Genomic DNA, 13,469 nt, shown 5'->3' on the forward strand with positions numbered 1-13,469 from the left:
ATGAGATACAAAGGTTCACTACGCGATCTTAGAGACTCGGTCAAACATATTTTATACATACGGCATCTTTAACCAAGAGAGGCTATGTATTAAATGTATTAAATGCAGGTTTCTCATAAGGATATTGATGTCTTGAAGTTGTTCAAAGATCTTGATTGTCTGTGGCCCTGGTCAGTTAATTTCTTTATTCTTCTTCAGGAGCCTTCTTGATTGTTCATGCCAGTGAATGAGAAAACAGGCATGGAAAATACAAACATTAAGATTAAAACAAACAAACAAAAGACATGTTTTGTTTGTAATAAAATCAAAGTTCCCATGGAAACTTTTATAAACTTTTGCAGAATGAGGTTTTGATACATGTACACAAATAAAATATTCCTAGTACAATAAAACATAATGTTTCTGTCTACCTTTCTTTTTGTCTTTTAAAGATGAAGAGCATCATTCTTTTTGCGTGGAATCAAGTTTGTCTTCAGTCTCAGGACATGGTGATGCAGAGAAAAGGTAGCATAGGGTTGGTGATAGAAGTCAAGTTATTTTATCCTAACAAAGATTATTATAAAAAGTCCATAATTTTGCTACCTATTAATGTGAGAGCTCTGGGGTTCGTTTTTCCTTACCTCACGTTTATACTGTATATTTTGCAAACCTCATGTGTATAGTGTATATTCGTATTATTCTGTATATGTTAGCTGGGTTAATGAGTCATAGCTTTTCAGGATGAACTCCTAGCCTAGCAAGTGAAGACAGATTCACTTGAAATACAATTTAGATTGTGTTCTTGCAATCACACTCTCAGCCTACCTGCCAAGGCTAACTTCCAACAAAAATAATCTGCAAAGCAGAGAAATATACTTGCAAATAATTGAAGGTTGACCGTAAACCTAATCCAAAACTTTCAAATTATTTTTATCAACCATAATTGATAATTTGCTGTGTCCTTCTATCTTGATGAACGTTGCGGTGGAGATCTTTCAAAATACATGAAGTCCTGAAATTGGAAAAAGAATTACATACATATAGGAAGGCAGATATATAAATACTTAGATGTAACACATGCAATATTATTCTTTATAATGTATTAGGGTAATTTCCTATTCCAGTTAAAAATAAATAAATCTAATGAAATCTTTCTGAAGAGGATCTAATGTGAAGTACAGCAACTACAAACTTAGAACTGTTGGTTTTCCATTTTGGGTACCAGTTAACCAAATTTCATCATTAAAAGGAGGAAACATGATAATCTAGGTTGGCACAACACCAAAATGTACACTGACAGGAAGACAGAAAGGAAGGGGGAAAGGACATCAGCTTTAGAGTTATGTCATTAAGAAATCATAGGATAGGCATTTTTAAGTAGTAAGAATGATAACATGCAGTGAAGACAATTACACCCACTGGATGTAAACACTCTCCTGGTCATTTTACTCATATGATAGCTAATATCTGTAACCATGAAAAATATAAGTATTTTTATTTTCATTTTACAGCTGAGGAAACTGAAGCCTGCAAACGTTAAACATTAGTAAGTGGCACAGACAGAAGCTGGCCTAGTTTCAAAGATTCTCCCTTTCTACTACACTATGTTGCTTCTCATCAGAAAGAATAATTCTCTTAGGATAACTCAAAAATGAAAGGCTTACAATGAGGAAGCAAGCTCCAAAAATCATGGCTTTCATCTTCACATCTAAGTCCAGTGGGAAGTGAATGTCAAAATGGTCAGCATCTGCCATTGCTGATAATAAGCCATTCCACTTCCTGATAATGCTGCCGATGTTGGATGCACCATCAAGGGATTTGATCTACAATGACAAGCATGTGACTTGATGATGACTGAAAAGTATTAGCATACATGTTTTAGTGTTCTGTTTAGCAGGAGTTTACACTGAGCATAAATACGATGGAGAAAAAGATACGGTAATTACACAATTTCAATGAGGAAATTATGACCAAGAAGGGTTAAGTGCCTTGCAACTGGTTAATAACTGACTGGGGGTACATCTTTAGCAATTGCTCTTTTTCCACCTTCAAATGAGTTATTAAGGACCTTGTCAGAGGAGGTATGGTTTGAAATGATCAAATTCTTCTCCATGTAGCACAGAGTAGGGATTGGGGATTAGAAGGGACTCACTTCCAATCTAGGGAAATCTATAAGCAAAAGCAGGGAGGCATGACACCACTTCACATCACTCAAACTTTTGTGGGTCAAAGCCACCCTGTCTTCTTAACATATGTGAGGATTCCAAAGGGATTCAGTTTTTGCTTTTGTTTTTGTTTTGTTTTGTTTTGTTTTGTTGAGTTGGAGTCTCACTCTGTTGCCCAGGCTGGAGTGCAGTGGCATGATCACCATCACCCCAGAGTCGACCTGCTGGGCTCTGGGGATCCTTCTGCCTCAGTCTTTCAAGTAGCCCAAACTACAGGCACATACTACCACACCTGGCTAATTTTTGATTTATCGTAGAGACAAGGTCTTGCCAAGTTGCCCGGGCTGGTCTGGAACCCATAGGCTCAGGCAATCCACTTACCTTGGCCTCCCAAAGTACTGGGATTATAGGCTGAGCCACCGAGCCTGGTCGGGATTCAGTGTCTAAAAAGAAGATACTGGCACTTGCCACAGGAAAAATATCCAAATACTAACTTCTAATGTCACTTGGTGATGAATGACCACACACACCTTGCCTGGCAGTTTGGCTTTTCTACATTAGTCTTTAATAAATCAACAATTCTTAATGATACAGTGATATAAAATGAGAACTAAGGAAAGTGCATTGGGTATAACAGGAAACACCTGGATGAGCAGTTTTGTTTTTTTTTTGAGTTGGAGTCTCACTCTGTCATCCAGACTGGAGTGCAGTGCCACTCCTGGCCACCGCAGCCTCGACCTGCTGGGCTCCGGCGATCCTTCCGCCTCAGCCTTCCAAGTGGCCGGAATTACAGACATGCACTACCACGCCCGGCTGATTTTTTGATTTATTGTAGAGATGAGGTCTCGCTGCCCAGGTGGGTCTCGAACCCGCGGGCTCAGGCAATCCACTCACCTCAGCCTCCCAAAGTGCTGGGATTACAGGCTGAGCCACCAAGCCCGGCTGGATGAGCAGTTTTAATGAATGCTGAGTCTTGCTGAATTGTAAGATATTCAGAATATACTCTATAAGAAGCCTAGAAAATATTTCTAGGAATTTCCTTTGTTAGATTTATAGGGTAATAAACAAGTATAATAAACAAATATCTTGCAGTTACTGAGATAAGGACAAAACAAAGGATTTTTAAAGAAAATGTTACAATCTAACCTATTTTATGTTCTGCCTATGTTATCAGTGCTAATCTATTTATTGAGAATACTGACAGACTTTTATCTGCAGTATAGCAGATAGCAACTTGTACAACCTTAGGAGTGCTCTACATGTTCTGTGATATGTTAGGCACATGTAGCACCTAGAACCTACATCCCCATCCTGGAAATCTGTGGAAAATTGGTTACTTAAATACGGATTTAGAGTCTATCATACTCAGTGATCTATCACAGAAACAAAGAAGAGAGTACCACATGTTCTCACTCATAAGCAGACCTTGAACAATTATCATAAGACTATGAAAGTGATTGGCAGTAATGGGAAACTGCCAGGGGAGGGGGAATGGGATTGGCAGTTGAGGGAAAGTGCCTGGGGAGGGAGGGACACACCTCATCAATAAGAGCACCTGCATAATGAACATTTGTATACCTAACCCTGAATTGTACCCCACATCTTTAAAATTAAAAAAAATTAAATTAAAAAAATAGAATAAGTGAATTTGGTCAAGCTATTTACCCTCAGAAGGTTTAACATTTTAAATGATTTATTTATATTTTTATCAAGTACTGAAATAATAAAAAGGTCACATTTTTTAAAACAATCCACTAAAATAATTTTAAAATACTTTTATATCAATGGGTTAACTCTTTCTCCATGCTACTTTATTCATCCACATGAAAAAAAATGGTCTAAAAGCAGATCATTCTGAGGTCTGTCAGTACACTTAGGAAAAATGTTTACCTCAAAAACAGAATCTGAACCACAGCCATAGGTTGAGCACGGGCCACGCACTCTCATCACATTCTCTTTCTTCTCATTTTGGATGCTGTAAACTGCCCTGCACAGGTTCCAGTGTTCCGCAACAAAGCCAATGGTGACACCAGGAGGGCACTGCACCTCCAGCTGCAAATAAAGCAGAGACAGAGGCTATGATGCTACGTGCATAGGTATATGTATACAAACAGAGACACAACCTACATGTGTCCTTATTAATTCAAAAACTAGGGAAATTATTGTAGGAAGAGAAAGTCTCCCATTTTACCCATTCTTAGGGTTGTAGTTCAGCAAGCAGCCTTAAAGGATGAGGTCATGTTTCCCTTTGGGACAAAGAACAGGCTTAATTGCAGCTTTCTACAAAATGGCCAGTTGTCCAAGCTGCGTGTTCCTAAGTTGCATAAACAGCCTTGCCTGGGTTCCTATGAGCCAACCCCCTAGAATTCAGGGACAATGGGCAACTACACAAACATGCCGATGCCCCTGCTGCTTGCTATGCTGTAAAAATGCCCTTCATCTTTCATCTAGGAGGTCTAGTATCTTCTGACACAATTCAGAAAACACTAACAAGCTAATTTATTAGTTTTAAGTGGGGGTAAAATCAAATCTCAGACATGCCAAGCATAAAAGAAAGCAAAAGAGAAAAGAGGCACTCTGAAAATTATATAGTGTGAATACAACAAAGTGTATGTATGGGTATACAAAGTACTTTTTAAAAAAGAGTTTTAAAATATTGTCCATCGCCATGTTTTTAGCTAATTATCTTTAAAGAATGTCTTTGTAAAGAATTAAGGGGCAACCCCTTCAGTTCCCCTCCCACTGTGGGGGCATCTCTGTCCTCTCAATAAATCCTGCTTTCAAAAAAAAAAAAAATCTTCCTATTTAAGAATAACAAAAGAGTCACAAAGATTACATTATTTGGTAAAAGCTCAAAGTGAAAGTGCTATTGACTGTTTCTCTGGTGTTACATACTTTCCTAAGAATTTTGGGAAAGGATAATACAGGACATAGGGCAGGACTACACAGTTTTATAAATTGTCAAATCAAGATATTATTGTTCATATCCATAAATTCATATCTATATACAAACACAAATTTGATAGCCTCTTAGAACTGTCTCATGTACACTTAAGAGATAAGAAAAAATCAAAATTGTACATAAATAAACTACTTTGAAAAATGCGTGTCATGGCTGTACTCAGTCATAAAAAGGAATAAACTGATATATGTAACAAGTTGCGTGAATCTCAAGATAATTACACTAGGTGAAAAAAGTCAATCCCAAAAGGTTACATACTATATGACTCTATTTATATAACATTCTTGAAATGACAAAATTATAGGGATGGAGACCAGATTTGTGGTTGCTAGGGGTTACAGATGAAGAGAAGAGGGAAAGGAGGATGTGGTAATATAAGGGGATTTTTTGATAATGGAACTGTTTGGTATTTGTATTATGGTGGTGAATAAAGAAATCTACATGAATAATAACTACATAAACTAAGTAAACACACAAATTAATACCAACAAAAGCTGGAAAAATATGAAAAAAGAAACCTAGATAAAATTATAGGACAACAGTTTTATAAATTGAACTAAGTAATTTTGACTTTTTTAAAAACTCTATCCTGGTTTCCTATAAGCTTGTAATGATTTCTCAGCCCATATGCCTATAAATACAGCCTATAATCTCAATAGGCTGTATTTATAGACATCAATTAAAAAAACCAACTACAAGCCGGGCTCGGTGGCTCAGCCTGTAATCCCGCGCCTTTGGGAGGCTGAGGTGAGTGGATTGCCTGAGCCTGCGGGTTCGAGACCTGCCTAGGCAGCGAGACCTCATCTCTACAATAAATCAAAAAATCAGCCGGGCGTGGTAGCGCGCGCCTGTAGTTCTGGCTACTCGGAAGGCTGAGGCGGAAGGTTCGCCGGAGCCCAGCAGGTCGAGGCTGCGGTGACCGGGAGCGGCCACTGCACTCCAGTCTGGGCGACAGAGTGAGACTCCGACTCAAAAAAAACAAACAAAAAACAACTACAAATATAAAGAAAAAGGCCTAACATATTCAAAAGGATCAGTGATAAGAGGTAGAGATTTACTTCAAATACACCTTTTGCTATTACAAAAACAACAATAACAAAGGAGTAAGTATCTGAGAACAACAGAAAATATTCACAGTACTATACTATCTGCCAGGTACTGTGGTGAGGAATTGACTTAATCCTCAAAACAATCATCCTATCAGACAGATAATAGTAATATCTTCATTCCACAGGTAAATACATTAAGCCACAGCAAGAGCTGTACATAAATTTGTATTTAGTAAAATATGCTCATTAACATATCATTTAAATATGCCAATAATCTCGGAAGATATTGTTCTACCCAGGTTGTGAATAAGAAGACTGAGGCTCAAAGAGACTAAATAAATTGTATAAATTTAAGTCAGTGGAAGATCTAGAATTCAAACTTTGGCTGGCCTCTCTCTAATTGTTTTCTTATCCCTAGAGAAAAAATTTATATTTACTATAATACTATAAGAAAGGGATTGACTGGCAGTAGTGGGATACTGCTGGGGGTGGGGGTGGGGTGGGAAACACAATATCAATAAAGGTACCTGATCTCAAACTAGGCAAAGTAGGGACCGAAGGGAGGCCCAAACTTTACCTGTATGATGTCCACTTGTATACCTAATCCTGAATCATACCCCACATCTTTAAAATATTTTTTAAAAAAGAAAACAACTTACTTAGAAACTGCACAGATAAAAAAGTAAACAACCTGTATCTCAGCACATCTGCACTCCTGTTCCAGCCCTGTCCTCAGCCAACTGTGACACTCTTTCAGGCATTTAGTCATTTTGAGCAACTCTTTTTTTTCTGTAGCAAGATGTGAATTGTGATGGATAGTGTATAGGTATCTAAAGTTCCTTCCAATTCTAAAAGCATGTACTTATGCTTAGCATTACCTTATCTGTTGATACCCAGGTACATTTAAATAAGGGTAACTACTGTCAATCTCATAAATTTCTAATTCAGTAAACACAACTGATCGAAGCATGGTCTTTGCCTAAATAGCCCCATTTTATGCCTGATCTATCAACTAACACTTGAAGAGTATAAACCCACAAGAAAAGCCCTCTGTGGTTTTTCTTAGGTGAGTCAATTTGGCTTCCTTTCTCCCCATTACCTTCTTCCATTCTGACTGTCAGGGCTTGGGGAAATCCTTCCTGTAAAGTTTCGGAAGGAGCATGTTATGGTGTGAAGAGTTGGATCAGAAAGAAAAAAGGATTACACTTTCATTCTCAGACCTCTTGCCTGGCTGAGGGGCAACAGAAGCAACAGCAGGTACATCTGAAAGGTCTCTGCATTGTCATGATTTCTCGGCCCATACAGTCAATGACTCGAAGGACGAAGGGCCTTAGTGTCCTATACGCATTCCTTGTAAAATCATCTGTATCTTCATTTACGATGTAAACCATCTGGTTTGAGTTGTTTTTAATATCGTATCTATTATTAGTTTCAAAACGTGTCATCACTAAAAAATAAAATGAGAAAGTCATCTTAAATTAGAACCAGCTAAAGTGGGCCTCAGAGAGTTTAGTATTTCTTAGGGGCTTGAAGCAAAATAGCTTTTAAAAATTTTCATGTGAAATATACAGAATTGATTAGAACACCAGAAACAGTCATATACTCTATAAGTATTTAAGTAATTTTGGAAATTTAAAACATGTCTTTTAAGAAGTTCAGTAAAAACATTTTTTAAAATTTCTACATAAAAGTAAAGATTGAAACAATACTCCTAGAGTGTCTAATTTGGGAAATTTTAATTATAAAACCACTTAAATAAAATTATACATTGTAACATTAATTAATCAGCTCACAAAATATTCTCAGATGACTAGGGTCATTACTAACTGCAAATCAGAAAAAGAATCAGGAGAAGTCAAAGGCCTTATGTGTTGGTCAAATAGTACAGTGAGGGTCAGTAATCTTATAAGGATGAACTGAAAAGAGGTATCATTTTTGACTGTGATCATTTCTTTTCACTTCCAAAGCAAAGGCACTGGGCTAGAATGCGGCAGATTCAGATTCTGTTTCTAGCTCTACCACTGATTAGCTGACTTGTTTAAATTCTATTTCCAAGTTCTAGCACTGATTAACTGGCTGTGGTGTCCCTGCTAACTCATTAGTCTCTTGGCTCCTTCTTTTACTCATCTATGAAAGATGAATATGGAGGAGAAATGACAGGCAAAGGGAAGGGGAAGTTGACCAGATAAAATGCAAGATTATTTCAAGTCTAAAAGTTTATGTTAATATGATGTATAGATTGATAAAATTATATATTATTTTCTTTATTATTTTCTAGGAGTCAAAGAAATACAGCATAGTTTATTTCTCTTTAAACCACTAATAAATGATCAATATAAAGAAGGAAGTAGATATTGGATAGGGCAAATTTCCACCTGATTAAAATATTGCTGAACACCATGAAAATTATACATACTTTCCAGAGGCTCAAAATGCTGAAGAACATGTATGTTGTCCAGCTGTTGAGACAGAACAAAGCAATTAGAAAACAGAAATAACAGATCGAATCCAATCAAATTAGCATTACAAAACAAACTGATGAGACAGATATTAAAATATATCAATAGCAAGATATATTTTTGAAATCGAAGAGTGAAAAAAATTTATCAACTGAAATGAGCTTATCTGCATCTTATCAGATGGATATTAGCAGAGCTGTGCAAATAAGAAAAATACTTTCTTACAGTTCCACTTTAAAAAATAGTTGCCATATATATATATTTTAAAAGATGTACTTGCTATAATAATAGCATCTAGAAGAAGCTGTGTTTACAAAGATTGTTCCTAGATTCCTACTCATCAGACCCTTTGACATGTCATCCACAGACTGTATTTGCTTGTTAAGTTCAGAATGATTTAACATGGACCAGTTATAGAGAAGGCAATTTTCTCAGGCTTAGGGAGATCGAATAAGCCAGGATGAATCTCACATGAAGTGTTCAATTTTATATTATTTCACAGGTACCTCTGAAAGGGCATTCATGCAATGCTGTTTCATAGCATTTTATTCACAGCAGAACCTCTTGCAAAATTGGAGTCAATCCTCTCCAACCATGCCACTGCTTTATCAACTAAGTTTATGTAATATTTTAAATTCTTTCTTGTCATTTCAACAATGGTCACAGCATTTTCACTAGGAGTAGTTTCCACCTCAAGAAACCACTTTCTTTGCTCATAAGAAACAATTCCTCATCATGAAGCTATATCATAAGATTACAGCAATTCAGTCAACATCTTCAGGTTCCACTTCTAATTCTAGTTCTCTTGCTAGTTCTACCACATCTACAGTGACTTCTCCCACTGAAGTCTTGGACCCCTAAAAGTCATTCCTGAGTGCTGGAATCCACTTCTTTCGAACTCCTGTTTGTGCTGATATTTTAACTTTGTCCCATGAATCATGAATGTTCTTAATGGCATCTAAAAGGTGAATCCTTTACAGACAATTTTTAATTTACCTTGCCTAGATTTGTCAGAAGAATCACTATCTATGGAAGCTACAGCCTAACAACGTGTATTTCTTAATTAATAAAATTTGAAAATCAAAATTGCCCCCTGGTCCATAAGCTGCTGAGAGGATGCTGTGTTAGCAGGCATGAAAACAACATAAATCTCCTTGTACATCTATATTAGAGTCCTTGGGTGCCTAGGTGCATTGTCAGTTAGCAGTAAAATTATGTAAGGAATCTTTTTTCCTGAGCAGTGGGCTTAAATTATTCAGTAAAGTTTACTGTAAACAGATGTGCTGCCATGTAGGCCTTGCTATTCAATTTATAGAGCACAGGCAGAGTCGATTTAGCACAATTCTTAAAAGGACCTAGGATTTTTGGAATAGTAAATGAGTATTGGTTTCAACTTAAGATCACCAGTTACTAATAAGAGTCAGACTGTCTTCTGAAACTGTGAAGCCAGTTCTCCTCTTTAGTTATGAAAGTTCTTAGATGGTATCTTATGCCAATATAAGGCATTGAAAAAAACCTGTTGTTTAGTGTGCCACCTTTTTCAATGATCTTAGGTAAATCTGTATTACTTACTGCAGCTTTTCCATCAGCACTTGCTGCTTCACCTTGTGCTTTTATGTTAAGGAGATGACTTCTTCCCCTAAAACTCATGAACCAATTTCTACTAGTTTCAGACTTTTCTTCTACAGTCTCCTCCTTTATCTCAGCCTTCATAGAATTGAAGAGAATTAGGACCTTGCTCTGGATTAGACTTTGGCTTAATGGAATGTTGTAGCTGCTGATCGTCTACCAGACCACTCAAACTTTCTCCATATCAGCAATGAGGCTGTTTTGCTTTCATGTCATTCGTGTGTCCTATGGAATAGCACTTTTAATTTCCTTCAAGAACTTTCCCTTTGCATTCACAACTTGGTTAACTGTTTGGTGCAAGAGGCCTAGAACTCAGCTTATCTTGGTCAGCATGCCTTCCTTACAAAGCTTCATAATTTTCAGCTTTTTCACTTAAAGGGAAAGACATGTGATTCCTCCTTTTGCTTGAATACTTAGAAGACACGTAAGGTTATTCACTGGCTGAACTTCAATACTATTGTGTCTCAGGGGACAGGGAAACCAAGGGAAGGGAGAGAGAGTGGAGAATGGCTGGTTGGTAAAGTAGTGAGGACAAATACAATATGTGTCAATTAAATTATCCATTTTATATGCATGTGGTTCGTAGTGCCCCCAAACAAGTACAACAGTAACTTCAAAGATCACTGATCACAGATCATAACAGATATAAAAATAACAAAAAAATTTGACATATTGTGAGAATTACCAAAATGTGACATAGAGACAAGAAGTGAGCACACGCTATGGAAAAAATGATTCTGACAGCCTTGCATCATGCAAGGTTGCCACAAACCTTCAATTTGTAAGAAACACATTATCTGCGAGCAATAAAGCAAAGTACATTAAAACGAGGTCTGTCTGTATTTGGTAAAAGTGTGCACTGCAGCTGGGTGTGGTGGCTCATGCCTACAATCCCAGCATTTGAGGTGACAGGAATGCTTGAGCTCACAGATTTGAGACCAGCCTGGTCAATTTGGCGAGACCTCATCTCTACAATAAAAATCAAAAAATTAGCTGGGCAAGTTGGCATGTGCCTGTAGTTCTAGCTACTTGGAAGGCTGAGGTGAAAGGATCACCTGAGACCAGCAGGTTGAGCCTGCAGTGGCCATGGCATCCCACTGCTCTCCAGACTGGGTGACAGAGACTCCAACTCAAAAAAAAAAAAATGTGCGCCGTAACGCAAAACATTCTGAAGAACAGATGCTCATTAATGCAGAGTAGGCTTATCCAATAAGATATTATGCCTGTTAAGAGGCAATTATTTGACAAATTGGCAGAGTGACTGCCAAAGTCAATACTCTGCAAATAATATAATCCTGCTACTCTGATGTTAAGGATGTCTTGGTAATCTTGATAGTGATTCATGTAACCTGCATTATGAGCTCCCAAAAGACTAAGGTAGATAGAGAAACGTGATGGCTCCATACCTTGAATTCACACACAAGAAGGTATTTCAACTAATAACATCCACACAGCAATCATCCATTGTGTCCACCTTGTGTGCCAAAAGCCTTATCTCATTAAAAATTCTCATAACAACCAGGTAAGTGAGGTATTGATAGTCTGTTTTATAGATGACTAAATCTAAGCACTAAGGGATTAGAAAAGTGTATCAATTTTGTATAGTTATTAAATAAGATGGTTACTAAGTGACTATCGGATGAGTAGTACATGCAGTATATTTCAGACAAAGGACTGATTCATGTCCAGGCCAGGACAGAACAGGATTGCTCAAGATTTCACCGTCCAACTCAGAATGGTATACAATTTAAAACTTATGAACCACAGAAAGTGAAATCACAGATAAGGGGGACAAAGGGGGACTGCTCTACTAACTTTATCTTATTGTCTTTTTAAAAATTTTTTTAAATTTATATTTTTTTAAAGATGGGGTCTTGCTACGTTGCCTAGGCTGGTATCAAACTCCTGGCTTCAAGCAATCCTCCCAACTTGGCCTCCCAAAGTGTTGGGATTACAAATGTGAGTCACTTCATCTAGCCTATTTTATTTCCATTAATCAGATTTTACGAGTTTCTGACATGGGTGTTTAAACAATGCCATTTGAACACCGACTTTGCATATCACCCCAGTTTTTGATCTGGATGTCCTGGTGGCTCCAGGCTGTCTATATAAATAGAAAGTAGGGAGTCACTGTGTTGTGTGAAGGGAGTCTCTGGAACCTGGCCCAAAGCAATATCCTTAGTAGGTTTCTTATTTTTATTTACATTGTCTATTTTGGGGGGTAGCAGGAGTGACTAGCTAAAAGTACAGGTGGTGAGGAAAAGTAGTGGGCTAAGGCACTCAGCAATTCACCTGCTTTCTTATGTTTTGTTTCTTTTTTTATGTTGCTTTTCTTGATGCTAACTCTTCACTTCTAAGCAAATGATACTAGTATCCATGAAGCTTTTCCTGTCCTTATTTTATACAAGAGGGCATTCTAAATATCTTAAAAGTCTACCTGAAGTCTTAAAGACCACCATACTCATTCCACTAAAAACATCTCTGTACTCTTTGCTCCCCCTTCACACTTCTGAAATTAGCACCACCATTCCTATGGTTTCACAAACTAGGCATCTGTCATCACTGACTTGTCTCCCTTATTCACTCTGTCCAGCCTTTTGTCTCATCTAGTTGGATCCCTATGGTCATACTTCACAAGAAAATAATTGGGATTTGCAAGAGTACCTGAGCTAAGTATTCCAGACCCGGAGGACAGTTTGGCATAGGAGTTGGCCCTGGCATCCATGCTATTGGCACAGGCTGAGTTGGCGTAGGATATTTGCCAGGCTGATACTGGATAGGACTGGTACCACCAATTGGCTGGTACAAGGGGAAGGTACTGGGCTGCTGTGGACTGTAGTATCCCATAGGCAAGCCTCCTGGGTAGCCTGCAGGTGGAGGGACAGCTGCTCCAGGGGGCCCTGTATTAAAAACAAATGAAAGTGTTATGCATTAACACTATAATATACTGGAAGTTAGCAAGACTTTTTACATGAAGATGAAATGGATCACACAACATCCACTTAATAATAACAAGTTGTTCCACTTTCTGGGTGTGTACTATGTACCAACAATGTATAAAGGGGATTTATGTACATATTAATACATTTAATCCTCTTTAAACTCATAAAATAATTATTCCCATTTCACAGATGCAGAAAGAAGTTTTGAAACTAACATAGTTTCTCAATGCATTAAGTTCCTTCTTTGGAGATAATATATTTTATCAGGATGTAGTGGGATTAGT

The 13,469-nt window shown here is 37.5% G+C and overlaps 1 protein-coding gene across 1 annotated transcript; it reads right to left on the reverse strand.

Moving 5' to 3' along the window:
• Nucleotides 1-378: 378 nt before the first annotated feature.
• On the reverse strand, nucleotides 379-13,168 carry PLSCR4 (phospholipid scramblase 4). Its single transcript, XM_008052939.1, has 6 exons — nucleotides 12,908-13,168; nucleotides 8,572-8,614; nucleotides 7,376-7,602; nucleotides 4,035-4,196; nucleotides 1,644-1,802; nucleotides 379-991 (listed from the first exon to the last, which is right to left on the reverse strand). Exons 1-6 carry the CDS (start codon nucleotides 13,088-13,090, stop codon nucleotides 944-946), a joined length of 822 nt encoding a protein of 273 aa, XP_008051130.1. The 5' UTR covers nucleotides 13,091-13,168; the 3' UTR covers nucleotides 379-943.
• Between the last annotated feature and the right edge of the window lie 301 nt (nucleotides 13,169-13,469).

The sequence above is a fragment of the Carlito syrichta genome, unplaced genomic scaffold, assembly GCF_000164805.1.
Source record: "Carlito syrichta isolate Samal-C Ts95f unplaced genomic scaffold, Tarsius_syrichta-2.0.1 Scaffold287698, whole genome shotgun sequence".
Taxonomy (NCBI): domain Eukaryota; kingdom Metazoa; phylum Chordata; class Mammalia; order Primates; family Tarsiidae; genus Carlito; species Carlito syrichta.